This window comes from Festucalex cinctus, chromosome 15 (genome assembly GCF_051991245.1).
Source record: "Festucalex cinctus isolate MCC-2025b chromosome 15, RoL_Fcin_1.0, whole genome shotgun sequence".
In the NCBI taxonomy this organism is placed as follows: domain Eukaryota; kingdom Metazoa; phylum Chordata; class Actinopteri; order Syngnathiformes; family Syngnathidae; genus Festucalex; species Festucalex cinctus.
In genome coordinates, this window is record NC_135425.1 from 24,899,686 (window position 1) to 24,916,576 (window position 16,891).

Below are 16,891 nucleotides of genomic sequence, written 5' to 3' on the forward strand. Positions count from 1 at the left end.
TTTAGTCACATAAACAAATCAGTGTAACAAACATCAGTTTCAGAAGCATGTTGATGCTGAGGTACAATCTTTTTTCTTTTAAATTGAGAGTAATAAATAACAGCAACAAAAACAAAAGGCGTTAACAACCGAAATGAGCTTTTCAAGCCAGATAAAAAAAAATAAAAAATTAGAGCAAATTAAAGACCTTAACATTTGGTACTCAGAACTCTCTTTTGGTTATACAGAATGCAGTTAGTGGAATTAATTCCTTCTAGTTGTCTTAGCAGGAGGCCTTCCACAACTCTGCTCGTTCATTAACTTCTGATATGTTGTTTTGTTGAAAGAAAAAAAATTCTAACTAAACAAACAAAACAAAAAAATGACTGCAGCTTCATGTAGTGTGCCTCACATCAACTCTTCTGTCATAACTTAACATTTGTTGCCCATAAACTTTTTTTTTCATATTTACATTAAAATGTTTTTGTTCTCGTATTTCCCCCCCCCATGAGACATCCCTGAGAAGGTTTCTGTGTAGCGTCTGGCAAACGAGCGCAACCAAACGAGTTTTTTTTTTTTCCTGAAACTGGAACACAATGTTGGAACCCGAACGTGACGATTGGGGGCCTGAAACTCTTAACCTTGGCCAACCTACACCGGGTTACATCTCTAACCTTTAACCTCAACTGGAATCCTAACTGACCCTAACACTAACCCTGTAAGAAGAAGAGGTACTGACTGGTCGCTCATTTGGTTCAAAGCCGCTCATCTTCAATTTGAGGCTGTTGGCGAAGGTGGACGTTAATGTTTGCATTCAGTGTAAGACTCATTCATACGGAAGCGTATTGCATTCACATGAAAAAATCAATCTGTTTTTCTGACTATTTTTTTAGCTTTGTTTTTTTGAGTATTTTTTTTGTCATTTTTCTGTTTTTCTGAATATTTTTTTCTGTTTTACTAAAAAAATATATTCCGAAAAACAGAAAGAAAAAAAAAACAACTCTTGAACAACAGGGGGAGAAAACATTATTAAAAAAAAACAGGGGAAAAAAAACAAAAAACAGAAAAAAAAATAATATTGAGCATTTTTTTTTTTTTTTACCTTTGTACTTACTTTGACTTGTTTCGGACCACTGATCTGTATATATGACTGGATAGCCTATAGCCCATACAGTACACGCTAGTGCAAGTCTTTGAACTCACAGGGCGGCCATCTTGTTACTCCTACCTCAAGAGTAGACGACACATACAGATGAGACATGCAGCTCGTAGGCAGTAAGTATAAGGCTGGAGGCGGGGTGGGTGTTTTGTTCCGTTTTTTTTTTTTTTTTTTCTTGTTTAAAAAAAATAAAATAAAATACGATACTAACTGCCTACGAGCTGTATATGTCTCATCTGTACGTATACCGTATAGTTTATACAGTAGTCTGCTCGGGAGGTGGGAGTAACAAGATGGCCGCCCTGTGACTGGGTGACTGGCGTGTATGGGCTATCGAGTCATATAAACAGGTCAGTGGTCTGAAACAAGTCATTTGGAGTTCAGAGGTCCAAAAAAAAATTACTCTGAAAAACAGAAGTTGGTGCTCTGTTTTTTGGAAGAATTCCCCCCTGTTTTTCTGAGTATTTTTTTTTTTTTTTCAGTTTTTTGGAATTTTTTTTATGACAGAAAAAAATACTCAGTAAAACAGAAAACATATTCAGAAAAACAGAAAAAAATTTACTCAAAAAAAAAAAAAAAAGCTCCCCAAAAAAATTAGTCAGAAAAACCCAAGTTTTTTTTTGTTTTTTTTCAAATGAATGCATACACTTCTGTACTTTCATACAAAAAAAAAAAAAAAAAAAGTCTCGCAGGCACACAAGTGCAGTGAACCCAGCTTGACTGCGGTTCATCATTCATGCTCTTACTTGTATCAGATTTTTCATTCACATCTTGGCCCGTTTCATTTTGAAATGTTCAAACTCTCAAATAAGACTTTTGGTTCTCTTCAAGTTGTCGGATAAAACTCAAGTAAAAAGGTGGCGTTTTGGTCATTTCCATTCTTTTTTCTTTTTTTTGTGTGCGCGCCCGTCAGCCGAAGCGCTCGCGCACGAGCAGCATGAGCTTCTTCTTGCCCTTGTAGGTTTGCTTGAGGCTGTCGACGAAGCGCGCGAAGCGCGCGTGGCCGTCGCGCGCCATGGCGAAGGCCTCGCGCGCCTTGCCGAGGAACTCGATCAACTCGCCGTACTGCCGCGGGCTGATGTGCGCGAGGCGCGCGCGCGCGGTGCTGACGTAGGCGTCGACGGCGGCGTCCAGCAGGTGCCGCAGCGGCGCCTTCTCCGGCGACATGGGCCTGGCGGCGCTCCTGCGGCCGTGCGGCGCCGCCGCCGCGCCGGGCGTGGCCAGCGTGCAGCGGCGCAGGATGTCCGACAGGACCGGGGCGCACTTGACGCTCTTCACCACCGACGGGATGATGGCCGCCAGCTCGTTCTTGCCCAGCGAGTGGCTCAGGGCGCAGGCCCACAGGACGTCGTTGATGGCCGGGTGCGTGTCCTGGCTGTAGCCGAGGTCCAGGTGCCTCATGGCCAGCGTTGCCAGCTTGTACGCCCGCACGGGGTAGCCGTGGTGCTCCATGTAGTGCGCGATGGTGAACAGCTGCGTGTAGCCGATGCCGCCGGAGGCGGCGTCCAGCACGATCTTGTAGGCCGTCTCGAAGGCCACCCGGTCCTTCTCGCACAGCGTCAGGGCCGGCAGGGCGCAGTTCTGCGGGTCCTTCAGGGCGCACTGCAGGGCCAGCGTGCGCGCCGCCTTGGCCAAGTTGTCCTGCTGCCGGGGGTCCAGGCGCAGGCGCGCCACGGTCGTGTTGGACATGACGTTGGTCGCCACCACCACGGTGGCCTCCGTCGGCGTGAAGAGGGTGAACCAGCTTTGCATGATGTTGTGCAGCGCGAACACACCTGGGACACAAAAGGAGATTTTTTTTCTTGAAAAAAGAGAAGAAAAAAAAAGAAAAAGAAAAAAAAAAAGATTTTTTTTATTTTTTTTTGTGGGAATGCCGTGTTGTTTCTAACTAGGGGTGTCAAAATTAGTACGTTAATTTTGAGATCATTTAAAGTGCCTTTAACGCCACTAATTTTTTTTAACATGCGATTAACTCATTCACTGCCTTTGACAAGTATACTCGTCAATTATATTTTTTCGAGCGGGGATAGATGGGGGAGAATCTGATTATGCTCCACTGTAAATGTCAAACTTGGAAACAACTTTACTGATGCCCAACCACCGGTAGATGACATCATTGCCCCATTTTATACAAAATAAACAGAGTCCATGGGAGAAAATGGCTGTATTTTGGCATATTGTATTTTTCTAATGTCAATTATAAGAGAATGAGATGAGGCAAAAAGTAGGGAGTCTGCCATTTGGTGGATTCGGTTTAAATATAATTATTGAACGTAATATCGCGTGGGTATTGAAAATTTTGAAAATTTTCTAAAATGGCTGGCAGTGAATGAGTCAATTTACTTTCAGCATTCCCACTTTGTCTAGTTTACAAAGTCCATCCATCCATCCATCCATTTTCTTAACCGCTTATTCCTCACAAGGGTCGCGGGGGTGCTGGAGCCTATCCCAGCCAGTTTCGGGCAGTAGGCGGGGTACACCCTGAACTGGTTGCCAGCCAATTGCATAGTTAACAAAGTGGCGACATAAAATTTCAATTCGGTCGGGGCTCAAAATTTGTGGCCGAACGGCCCAAGCCACCTTCTGAAAATCGGCATTCGTCTTCGACAATTCAAAAATGTCAACTCACCCACTTCGGTGGCACACGTGACGAGCCAGCGCACCATATCCCGTCGGCGCCAGTTGAGGGTGGACAGCGTCATCCTCATCACCTGCCAAAAAGAGCGGCAATGAGCCGAGAACAGATGGTGACGGGCAAAGAAAAGGTGCGGCCGTTACCTGGATGCCCAGTTGCAGAGACACCTTGAGCAGCGTCAGCTCGGGCAGGCCGTCCGTCAAGGTGGCCATCTTGAAGGCGTCCTGGGCCAGCTTGAAGATGTGCGACGAGGAGTGGACGTTCGTCTGGATGGACTCCAGCACCGTTTGCAGCTTGTGCACGTCACCTGGCGACACGTTACTTGAAATATTGTGGCATATGGCCATAATGAGACAGTGGAAGGGTCTTTCCTGGACTTGTGGACACATTCCAGGCTCACCCCTGAAAATCTGCGATTTAGGTTCAGTCTTTCCAAATATTAACTCATTCACTCGCCGCCATTTTCACATTTCGCAATCCCGTTCACTGTTTTACTGGATTTTGACTGATTTTGCAAGGCCCACAGAAGATTGTGTTCTATTGCTAGAAAAGCAAGAAAGATTAAAGTCTCTTCTTTCATCAGGGAAAAAAAAAAGTATGTTTCTATCTGTTTCTGTTTTGCAGCAATTAGCATTAGAAGAGAGCTAAGTTTCATCAGTTTTCACAAATCTATTTAAAATTGTAAGTAATTGAGCTTTTTTTTTTCTACATGGCTACATGGTTGATTGCCTTTGCTCTGCTGCCACCTGCTGGCTGTTTAACTACCATTTCTGCAACCGTTCTTTGCAGTTGAGAGACTGCATCAAAGCCTTCTGTATGCTCTAGCATAAAAAAACAAAAAAAAACGTATAAATATGTCTTTGGGACACTTAAAACATTAAAAGAAAAAACGTATTTACACGTTATTGGGAGCAAATGATTAAAAAAAAAATTCACGATACGATACTGTATGAAAACTCATGATACTGTTAAAAAATAAAAAATAAACATTGTCTATGTCGTTCAAAATGTTGTGTTCGGCTGAAGCAGGTCAAGTGTTTTTTTGTTGTTGTTGTTTTTTTCCCTCAGATGTTGAAAAGTATTTGCTGGTATGACTGATTTATAGGCCTGATAAATGTCACAGTGGGCAAAACATTCCTCATTAAAATTAAACTGCACTATTAAACTAACCACCAGAGGGTGCTAGAATTACACAAATAGAATACAACCTCTCTTTTTAACATCGCGCCATCACGACGCTGCCGTTATCGTTCCATCCCTAACTAATAAATATTTTACAGATGTGGCGACAAAACAACTTGAGACACGAACACTTCAGCCTCCGTGGAAACGTACGGGCCGTGAAAACGCGTAGTATGGTTTCCTTTTTTGAAAGTGAGGTATTGTTAAAGTATATCTACGTTATTTTATATTTGCTAAAAATGCTTTACACTCATATGAACTTTAAGTGAACTGCTTTTGTCTTTAAAACGAGTCACAACATCTGGGGCAGAAGCGGAAACGAGAACTTTCATTTCTTAATGGATAATCACATGCTTACGTTGCAACACACTTACAACCAAGCAGACAGATATGTTATTTTAAGATAATCGCGCTTCCCCCACCCCTTAGTAGTGCAACGCTATTTTTTGTAACCAGATAGGGAACAGTCCCAATAAATAGAGAGAATTGCCAGAGCATCCTTGACAACTTGCACCTGGCAACTCTGCTCTCCTCGCTGCGAGTGAAAACGAATAAGTCTTGTCTTCTCATCCTTGTATGTTTTGGTGTGTAAACCTAACAGGTAAAAAACAAAACGTCTTGACGCACCTTTGGCGGCGGTGAGCATGGTGGACGCCAATTCACACTGCTGGCACTCGATGTGGCCGAGCGTGAACCAGCGAGGGTAACGATCGGCTACCACGGACACAATGTGATGCGAGCGGGACAGGTCGCCGGGCGCCATGCTCGACTCCAGGACCGGCAGCCTTGAACACACAAGGCAACTGCGGTTCAATTATGCGCTAGTAAGTCGGCACCATTGGCGGTTGTGCACTCCGCCCACCTCATGGCCCTCAGTGCAATTTTGTAGGCAAGCTCGGTATCGTGAGGTCGCAGCGCGCTGAAGAGAAACTTGGCGAAAGTGTGCATGGGGACGCTGTCTCGGTATAGCAACTGGCCCAGACCGCTGTAAGGACCAGCTGGAGCAGGGAGGGACAACAAGCACATTGGAAAGCATCCATTGGTAACAGGAGGCAAAATCTCTATAACGTGATTCTTAAAATGCCTGCTTCAAAACAAAATGGCAGCCGGATGTGATCGGGCTGCCAGATCGCATCGGGGTCGCTTCACGAACACGACAGGATTGGCTGGAAATTTTCCAGTTGACGTCAAACATTGGAAATGTACGGACTGAAATTGTAAATACAGAATTAAATAAATGATAATACACAAAATAATTGTCTCAGATGTGACAAATATTGCCAGTTTAGATTGTTAATGTGTTGCTACTATCATTAAGACTGTTTTTTTGTTATTGTCACTTGTGAACAGCTAACAAAAGGAACCAAACTGATGCTAACTATGTTAGCGCTGCTGTACTGACGTCACTCTTAACTCACTTGCTCCCAAAAACGTATAAATACGTTCTATTTTAAATGTTTTCGCTGTCCCAAAGACGTACTTATATGTTGTTGTTTTTTTTTATGCTAGAGCGTACAGAATGCTTTGATGCAGCCTCTAAACTGTAAAGAACGGTTGAAGAAATGGTAGTTATTACACAAACGGCCAGCAGGTGGTAGTAGTGAATTGTGAATAATGATGAAACTTTGCTATATTCTACATGCTAATTGCTGCAAAACAGAAAAAGATAGAAATATACTTTTTTTTTTTTTTAAATAAAAAAAAATTTAAAAAAAATAAAATAAAAAAATAAATAAATAAAAAAAATAAAAAAAGAAATATACTTTTTTTTTTCCTGATGAAAAAAAGATACTTTAATCTTTCTTTTGGTAGCTTCCATGTTTTTATAGCAATATAACAGAATATTCTGTGGGCCTTGAAAAATCAGTCAGGGAGCGCAGAGGGTTGATTCGGTGAAAATGGCTGAGAGTGAATGAGTTAAAGTATCTATCGTGCTTTTTATATTTTTAGGTTTATTTACGTTTTGACATTTTTAGTCCATAAATTTTGTTATTTTTCATTTCCAGACAATCCCGTAGCGCCCAAATTCATGCTCGTCTGAATTATCCCGAATCCTTCCCGTGGATTTGACTGACCCTCCAGCAAGATGGCGGCCTGCTTGCGGAAGACGCCGACCAGCGCGTCATCCAGCTCCACTTGTTGCAGTTTGGCCAGCAGCCGCTCCTCGTGGCGACACAGCTTCTCCTGCGCGTACAGCCCGCTGGGCATGGCCCGCTGCTGCCCGAGGCCCATCAGCGCCACCTCCAGCGCCAGCGCCGCCGGCGTCTCGCCCGCCTCCGCGTCCACCTCCGCGGCCGCGTCCGTCTCGGTGAGAGTGCCGAAGAGCGTGCCCACGGGGTCCAGCGGGTGCCCCACCCAGCCCTCCAGGTTGCTGACGGATGTCGTGCCCTTGCGGAGCAGCTCTGCCCACAACACAACACATACGTGTCATCTTAAATGTTACGACAGCAAAGGAGAGTTATGGGTAATGTAAGAAAATAATGTGTTCGTTATGGCTAAACAATTTTAAATAAAAAGCTAAATTAGCATAAATGCTCATTCGGTAGTACAAATAACCGTACTGTAATATTTGTTGTATAAATGTACACATTTTTTCTCAAATTCGTAAAAAGAAAAAAGAAAAAAAAGTATGCATTTAGAATACAAAGAAAATTGCTAATTGATTTGGTGTAAATAATAAAAGAAATGCAGTACAGTATATAATTTTGCATATATAGGCCTATTTTTTCTTGTATAAAATTTTTAATTAGCACGAAGTACTATTTATTAAAATAATATGTCTGTTGCATTAATTTGCAAATTTTTCTTAATGGATAAAAAAACAAAAAAACAAAAAAAACAAAAACTAATAATAATTTTATTTACCTCCTTAAATAATTTACTAATTTAGTTATGGTAAATAAACTATTAGTAAAAGACCAAATTTGCAGACAAATTTACATTTTATTTATATGTAATGATAAATTACCATGGACTTTTATTTCATCATCAAAAAAACGTATTTTATTTATTGCATACATATATTTAAGTATACATTTAGAACCCCCAAAAACAATTGCTAATTGATTTGGTGTAAATAATAATAAAAAAAAAAAATGCACAAAATATAATATTGCATATATAGGCCTATTTTTTCTTGTATAAAATTTTTAATTAGCACGACTATTTATTAAAATAATGTCTGCTGCATAAATGATTTTTTTTTTTTAATTGATTTAAAAAATATATACATTTTATTTACCTCATTAAATAATTTGCTAATTTATTTATGGTAAATTAACTGTGCATAAAACACCATATTTGAATACATTGAATACATGGACTTTAATTTTATCATCAAAATAAGTTATTTTATTTATTGCATACATCTGTCTGTTTCGTCCTCAATTTAAAAAACTTCTTATTCAAATTAGATCAGACAAGTTGCATTTCTTTAACTGATTTTAAGATTTAGTTTTTTTCACAATTCTTTAAACAGTAAAATGACAAACGAGCATGAATTATTTTATTGTTAATTTGGTCAATTTGCTCCTATAATTGGTTAATTGAAACAATTGAATTTAATTTTATTAGTTAGTTAAAATCAACAATAAAAATACATGTTTTTAATTTAAAATAATATTACAATGAATATGGACTATTATATATTATTAAGCAACAAAAAAATAAAATAAAAAAAATAAAAAAAGTGACCTTCTTTGTGAGCGCGGAAGAACTCGAGCTGGTTGCGCTGCTGCCTCCGCAGCGTGTTGACCACGGCCACGGCCAGCCGGAGCGCCTCCTTGGCGTACCCGTGAGAACGCAGGGCGTCCACGCGGGCGCACGCCGTGGGTACATGCTCTGCAAAAAAAAAAAAAATAATAATATTGGACATTATATGCTAGCGCGAAGCTAAAATGCTCGTTCACATGCTCTCTGTTCAGTTTACCATGCCACAGGGGCCACCCCCGGCTGTTGAAGAGGTCCGGGTTGTCATGGCAACGGCGATCGGCGCGGTGGTCCTCCGTGAGGATGCGCTGCAGGTGGGGATCTCGCCAGTGGAGGTCGCAGGCCTCCACGGCCCATGTGAACAGCGTGCGCGGAGGTGGTTCTGGAACGGGGGAGGAGGAAGTGGAGCGCCGGTTTAACTTCATACCCACAAAATGAGCTTCTTATGGCTTAAATGTGAAGAGGTTTACGTATAAAAAAAAAAAAAAAAAAAAAAAAAAGTAGTTTTACGTTGGAGAGTCCTCACCGGTGTTGGCGTTGTGTCCTCGCGGTACGGCGGCGTTGGTGAGGTTGCCGAGCTGGCTGCTGTCCTGGTTTCCGTCCTCCAGGGGGCAGACGTCCACGCCGTTCCAGCGGCGGAGCTGCAGCAGCCAAGCCGACTTCTGGTCGGCCTTACAGTGAGGGTTGAGGACGACGCACACCCACAGCGCCCCTGCACGGACACAAAACCTTACACCTCATCATTTAGCTCGTTAACACATTCATTGCCAGACCAGCCAAAAAAAAAATCATTTGACGTCTTTTTCCGTCAATGGCAGTGAATGAGTGAACTGTCTCCCGCGTTAGCATTATTAGCGTGTACATCTGATATTGTGTATGATGAACACCTTTTGAGATGCTAGCAAGCTAACATTTCCACCACCACCACCAGTGGCACAGACTGCAACAAACGGTTGTAGCATTTTTTGCATTTCGAGCTAGCATCAGCAGCATCTGATATTGTGTATGTAGTGACGATAGATAGCATGTAAGCAACGTGGCGCTGTACTGTTAGCATGCACGTTTAACACTAGTTAGCATTGTTAGCATGTATCAGTCGCATTTGATACTGCAAGTAGACTCGTTTGGTGAACACCTTCCGATAGATGATGACGTTTTAGTTGTATTAAAATACAAGCAAAAAGTTAATTAACTAGTAAATTATAATGACACCAATCGAAAACAATACAAAATACAAAAAGTTTACTTATGCATGTAACCTTTGTAAAATGTATTTGAATATGTTAATTCACATGAATTAAATGACAAATAATCCAATTAAAACGAGGACCTATTTTTCTACCGTTGGAATGAACAATTTCACACGTTAATTTTCTCTAACCTCATCTTAGCCCGAGTCCTTTTTAATTTTTAATGCCCTCTGTAATTCTCAACCATGACGATATTTTTGACAAAAGCGCGTGAAAGAAATGCAAGTACCGAGTTCGTCCCAGAGCTGCCTGTACTTGTCGGTCATGGCGGTCCCCTGTTGGCGCCACAGCGCCAGCCGGGGGTCCCCCATGAACTGCTCCGTGATCAGCGTCAGCATGCGGGCGCCGTTGGAGTCCCGCATCTTCAGCATCTCTCGCACCTGCGGCCAAAAAACAATTGCGAGTAAACGCATCGGAGGAGGAGGATGGCGGCGTAGGTATGGAGGACCAAAACTGACAAAATTCAACGTAAATAAATGACTAAATAAATACATAAATAAATGAAAAAAACAAAACAAAAAAAAACAAAATTTGAAAATTATATCCAAAAAATTAAATATAAATAGAAATAAAAAGAATGCCCTGCGATTGGCTGGCAACCAGTCCAGGGTGTCCCCCGCCTACTGCCCAGAGCCAGCTGAGATAGGCGCCAGCACCCCCCGCGACCCTTGTGAGGAATAAGCGGTCAAGAAAATGGATGGATGGATAGAAATAAAAAGAAAAAAAATGCATATAAAAATAAATACATTTGAATATAATTTTCAAATTATATTTGTTTATATCCGTTTTTGTTTTCACTGTTATTTATTATTATTATTTATTTATTTAGTTTGGAATTTTGGCAGTTTTGGGCCGTACCGCCAAGTCGAATGAGGGGGGCGGGCCTAAGCGCGTCTTGGGTTGGACTGCAAGCGGGCGAGACTTCCTGGTTCGCCGAGCTGCTCACTCGACCAATGACGGGCAGTTTTGCAACGGCGGAGTCCAACCCAAGACGCGCTTAGGACCGCCCCCCTCATTTGAATAACATTTCGACTTGGCAAGTGCGGCCCAAAACTACCAACATTAAAATAAATGACTAAATAGATAAAAAAAATAAAAATGAAAATAAAAAAGGATATAAAAAAATATATAATAAAAAAAATGTATTTATTTATTTGTATATATATTTTTTCTTATTTTTATTTCCATTTATATTTATTCATTTTTTTTATATAATTTTCAGATTATTATTTTTTTTTAATCCGTTTTTATTTTCACTTATAGTCATTGATTTTTTTTTTTAATTTTGGCAGGGGGGTCCGCTTGCCTTGCTGAAGAGGAGGTTGAGCTGCTTGCCGGATCCGTGAGAGCCGCCCATTGAGAGGAAATACTTGACCTGCTCCTGGACCTGTTCCTCGTCCAGATGCCAACAGTTGTCGTCATCCACGCTGGCCCCGGCCGTCGGGTCAGGAGCGCCTGTAGACCACCGCAAGTCCAGGACAAACCCGTTCAATGTTTTTTTTGAACGGCCGAATGTTAGGAGACACTCGTGTTAATTTGATCAGCCATTTTTAAAATTTGAACAGTATTTTTAACAGTATTGCCAACCTCCCCACATTATCGTGATAATTATCATATCGTGATGTTTGGATATCATTACATCCCTAGTTTTTATTAACTCATTCAACCCCAAAAACGTATAAATACGTTTTTCATTACTTTGCCCTTCACTCCCAAAAACATATTTATACGTTTGTTTGTTTTTTTGTTTTTTATGCTAGAGCATACAGAAGCCTTTAATACGGCTTCAGACCTGAAGAGGTCGCTTAAAGCAAATGGTAGTTATTACAAAAAACGGCCAGCAAGTGGCAACAGAGTATAAGAGAGCAGCACGGGCCATGTTGCAACAAGCTCTATTTGCCACTGTTTTAACAGGCTTGTGAACAATGATGAAACATAGCTATATTCTAGGGGTGTTAAAAAAAAATCGATTCGGCGATATATCGCGATACTACATCGCGCGATTCTCGAATCGATTCAATAATTGGCAGAATCGATTTTTTTTTTTTTTTTTTTTTTTTTTTTAGGATTCACACCTTGAGCATGGAAGAATGTTATATGAACGGCACATTAAGCCTTAATATTTTTATTTTAATGCTGTTCAAATGTGAAACAGATTGCAAACTGTTTGTGTACAGTGGCTCACGGTTATAAGCCTCAAGTTTTAGATAAATATATTCATACAAATCTTACAGTGTACATGTACAAATTTACTGATAGTATTTTCTAAATTTGAATGGAAAAAATCGCAACAATCGACTTATAAATTCGTATCGGGATTAATCGGTATCGAATCGTGACCATTCGTATCGGGATTAATCGGTATCGAATCGAATCGTGACCTGTGAATCGTGATACGAATCGAATCGTCAGGTACTAGGCAATTCACACCCCTACTATATTCTAATGCTAACTGCTGCAAAATGGAACCAGATACAAATATAAAAAAAATTTCCTGATGAAAGAAGAGACTCTAATCTTTCTTTTGGTAGATTCCATGTTTTTATGGCAATAGAACACAATATTCTGTGGGCCTTGCAAAATCAGTCAAAATCCAGTAAAACAGTGAAAACGCCGGGAGTGAACATTTTAGTCTCGTTTTTATTAGTGGACGGAAATGCGACTGATTTAGTCGCAGTTATTAATTTATTAATGGTTTTTTTTAGTCTAGTCTAGTTTCATTTTCATCCGGTTCAAAATGTGTGTTGACGAAAAGATTTTCGTTTTTGTTGATGAAATGAACACGCTCACCGTGCAGCTGGTTGATCTCGGAGTCGTGCGACAGGATCTCGTCGGCCAGCTTCTGCGCGGTGGGCAGCACCTCGGTGTGGTGCAGCGAGATCAGGTACTGGACCATCTTCTGCAGCTGGTCGCGGTCCATGTGGAAGAGCGTCTCCGAGATGGGCAGCCGCAGCGTGACCCGCTCGGGGCTGCGCACGCGGTACAGCGCCAGCGCCACCACGTGGGCGCAGTAGAAGATGTCCTTGTTGCCGCAGCCGCACGTCACCGCCGTGATCTTGCAGCGGTCGAAGCTCACGCTCACGTTGCACAGCAGCCCCGCCGCCGCCGCCGCCGCCGCGGCGGGCGGATCGCGCACCGTGCCGCTCAGGTGGAAGCCTGCGGGGGAGGCAAGGAAGTGACGCTAAATCTTTTGGCCCGGCGAGGACTTGCACACAAACTTTTTCACTGACGAAGGATTCGATGGGGGAAAAAAAAATTCTACGCTTATTTTTGTTGAGAAATTTCAGCAGTTACTCTGCAATAATAAATGGGAATATTTTCAGAATGTACGTAATGACAAGTTGTTCCGAAAAGTTTTGCTAGCAAGCTTCTGAATAAACTCTAGAAGCTGCGATGCGCGATCCGGAACGAAGCTGCACGTCGATTGCGCTACTGTGGAATTTTTGGAACGGCAAAAAGGAGCTGGAAAAAAAAACTCGATAAGCTGCTCGTGTACAAACTCTAAAAGAAAAAGTAAAAGTTTTGAGTTTGAGTAGAATTTGCCCTGCCACCGTCGTGACTATTAATCGTCTTGTTTGCTTAATACGTCTTTGTCGGACTTGTGCTAGCTTAGCATGTTTTTTTTTGTTTTTTTTGCACAGGGTTTAGGATTATATTTCCAAGGACCTCTCTACTGCCAAATATGTCATATTTTATTTCTTTATATCATGTTTTGGTAAGTTCGGTGCTTATTAAGTGAAGTCCCCATGCTCATTACATATCGTTTCATAAAACGTGAAAAGCTGAGGTGATAAAAGGCACAGATTTTCATTATTTGAGTGTTAAGACCCACACATTTATGTACAACAGATCTAACATTGTTTATTGCAAAACAAATTGATTTATTGTCTCGGTTTGTTACAAAATGAATGGGAAGAGAACCTTGAAAAAAATAAAAAAATCACACATGTTGGGGGGGGAATCACAATTGGATTATTTTTTTTTTTAAAACAATTCAGCTCAGATTGTAACAAAATAATGTCTGAAACAAATTGATGACATTTCACTAAGGAAAAATTGATTTGATTTGGAAGCACAGTAAATTAAGTTACAAGCTTGGTCACGGGACAAATTAAACCGATAAATTTAAAGCACCAGTCTTCTAATAAATAATTCCAGTTGGTTCCCAAGAAAAGTTTCCAATTGAGAAAATTCTGGGGATTTTTTAGGTCCAGGGAGTTGGACAAGTGCTGATGCGGCTCATTCCCCCCCCCAAAAAAAAAGGTTCCACACAGACGTGTAGCAGACGGCATTAGCGTTCCAATGAAGCGTGCGGAGTAAATTGGATTACAGGCCCCGAGGTGTGCGAGTGTGCGTTATATTAATTAATCTTCAATATGAAAAAATTAGTAAAACAGAATAGTGACAACAGCTTGCACAAATCCATTCACGCTCTCGAATGGTCAGGTGTTGCAAAACTCCGCCTACTTCCTCAATTGACAATTGACAAAAATATTTTTTGAAAATTGTGTTTTTTTTTTTTTAACGGGTCAATGTGATCCGCAGCAACACTTTTTGGTGTCAATTCCACAGAGAAACCACATGGCACTCTCCTCCCTGCGATGTTCACACTTGGCTGCTCTCTTAGGTGGGTAGCAATGCATTACAATATCCTTGTTGCATTAACTTGAGGAACTTTTCCAATCAAATCCATGTATTTGTTTGCAGGTTTAATGCTATACTTTACTCGAATTAAATCTACGTTCCGCTCACTACAGTTTTTATCATTTAATTCACGCGCTGTGATCTGCCTAAAAGCATTTCAGCCTACAAAAACTCAACATCTCTCTAATCTCTTCTTAGTGACCTTACTATGTGGTTCACAAATGTAAACAAACAAACATCATTTAAGAGAATTTTTTTTTTAAAGATGAAGTTGCCGTAATTGCCGTTACTTTACAAAACGTATCGAGTGTTAGCTAGTACTTTGTAGTGTTGTTGGATAACATAAGCATATGCAGATTTTATGATATATTTGTCTATTTTAACGAGTTTTTTGCTTTGATGTGTTGTGCTGTTAATTTTCATGCACTTTGATAGGCTCCAAAATAAAAGACAACTTTGTACAGTATGTCATAACAGCTTCAGGTAAACTATTTGGCTTTGATGAAAGTAAAGTTAAAAACAAAAAATTTAAAACATAAAAATCTTAAAATGAATACACAAATCACCAAAAAGTACAAAACATTCTCGCCGGGTCAAACTTTTTTTTTTTTTAAGGTGTCAATTCCACACAGAAAGCAGAAGTGTTCCATGTTCAAACTTTGCACAAAAGTTACCAAGCGCTTCTTTCTTACGTTTTTAATCCCACTGAGGGCGTTTAAATGTTGCAATGGAAATGCAAAGTGCCCAAAGCACATTCCCATTGAGCCGATTTCAAGGCTCATTGTCGCCCTCTTTCTTCCTGTTTAGCCGCTCTGGAATTTGTTGTTGTTGTTGTTTTTCGCCATATATGAAACAAACAAAAAAACATGTACTCACCAACTTGCAGGACGTTGTCCACGCAGCCGCTCTCCAGGAGGGCGACGCCGCGGCGGAAGGGCAGCACAGTCTCGTCGCCGCTCTCCGGTCCGCCGAGCTCCTCCGCCCCGCTCCCGATCGACGAATACATGCAGATCTCTCGCTCGCTCCTCGGGAAGGACCAGTACACTATCCGCCGCTGCACGGGCTCCGGAATCCGCTCGAAACACTCCTCCACCCGCTGGAAAGGCCACTTTTCCGCCACTCGCCTCGCCGCGAGGTCCAGCAGCGACTCCGGGCTCTGCGTGTCCGGCGAAGCCTCGTCGGCGGCTCGCTGGTGGCCCGGCAGACGAGTCGAGTCGCGGCCCGGTCGACAGCAGAGCCGCTTGGCCGCGCGGTCCGCCATGCTAGCTCGGGCTCGAAAGGCAACGGAGTCCGGGGTGGTTGGGGAGGAAGTCAAGGCAGCATATGAACGCGAGTGGGAAGCGAGAATGTTAGCCACGACTCGGTTGTTGGCCAAATCATCCTTTTTAAGGGGCCCGTGTTGGGGGGGAAGGGCTTCCGTGGGCTTGTCAAAACCCTTTTGTTGACAAATGAAGAGGAGGCGGGTCCGGTTAGCTTCCTTCTAAATGCGGACTCCGGCCAGCTGCTAAAGACTTTGCGAGCTGCCGCATTAAGACGCTTCCAGGCGGCGAGGGAGGTGGGGGGGGGGGGTTCTAATTGCCACTTTTCTCGGCGGGCGTCGAAATAAGGAGAAAGGCGTGGGGGGCGCTAAACGATGCGTGCCTCGAGGCGGCCTGTCTGTCAACACTGGAGCCTCGTGGTGGTTGTGGAGGGATGGGAAAAAGAGGAGGGCCCTGAACGCAACACCGCCCCGTGTGACGTTTAGGGGCTTACTGGAATGTCGGAGCACAAGTCCAGATTCCGAAATCACGCTTTCAGCATGAGCCTGGGAAGGAAGTCCGGTCTCAACAAGTGACGCTGTGTATTAAATACACATTCCAGTTGACTAACCAATAAAATGTTTAAGAATATTGACCACAAATACATTTACAGACACCCATACTCTGAAAAATATATGTGGCCCTGAATATGACACGGAAATGTCAATTTTTGAACCAAGATGGCTGCCTAATATCATGTTAACTAAAAGTGTATTCAAGGGTCTGAACACATCTTAAAAGTTATAACTAAAGAAACAATTATGCAAGTTTTGTTAGCGCGTCTAAGCATTTTTCATTAACATGAGTTAAGATAGTAGTATACTATTGTATGTTTTGGTTAAACGTCATTCTCTTCGATTTAGTTTTATATCTGGGGATGGTGATAAATTGCTGCTGCTTGTCGTGAAATTCACAAACCATCATGTAATGCGTGGAACTACAATTTTTGCTAGCAACGCCAGGCCAAAACAAAAAAAAAAACAAAAAAAAAAAAACTGCCAAATGACAGATCGTATCTGGGGGGAAAAAATAAATA

General features: G+C 41.9%; 1 protein-coding gene across 2 annotated transcripts; it reads right to left on the reverse strand.

Annotated features, from left to right (window-relative positions):
- Window positions 1-479: 479 nt before the first annotated feature.
- Window positions 480-16,884, reverse strand: LOC144002078 (zinc finger SWIM domain-containing protein 6-like). Of its 2 annotated transcripts, XM_077496933.1 has the most exons (13): window positions 15,434-16,884; window positions 12,704-13,069; window positions 11,220-11,368; window positions 10,143-10,293; window positions 9,190-9,375; window positions 8,884-9,045; window positions 8,649-8,795; window positions 7,031-7,357; window positions 5,818-5,953; window positions 5,583-5,740; window positions 3,917-4,080; window positions 3,768-3,849; window positions 480-2,913 (listed from the first exon to the last, which is right to left on the reverse strand). In XM_077496933.1, the coding sequence occupies exons 1-13, from the start codon at window positions 15,816-15,818 to the stop codon at window positions 2,048-2,050; spliced, it is 3,279 nt and encodes a 1,092-aa protein (XP_077353059.1). In that variant the 5' UTR covers window positions 15,819-16,884; the 3' UTR covers window positions 480-2,047. The 2 variants fall into 2 exon arrangements, with proteins under 2 accessions (XP_077353059.1, XP_077353060.1); XM_077496934.1 differs by lacking the exons at window positions 5,583-5,740; window positions 5,818-5,953.
- Window positions 16,885-16,891: the final 7 nt, after the last annotated feature.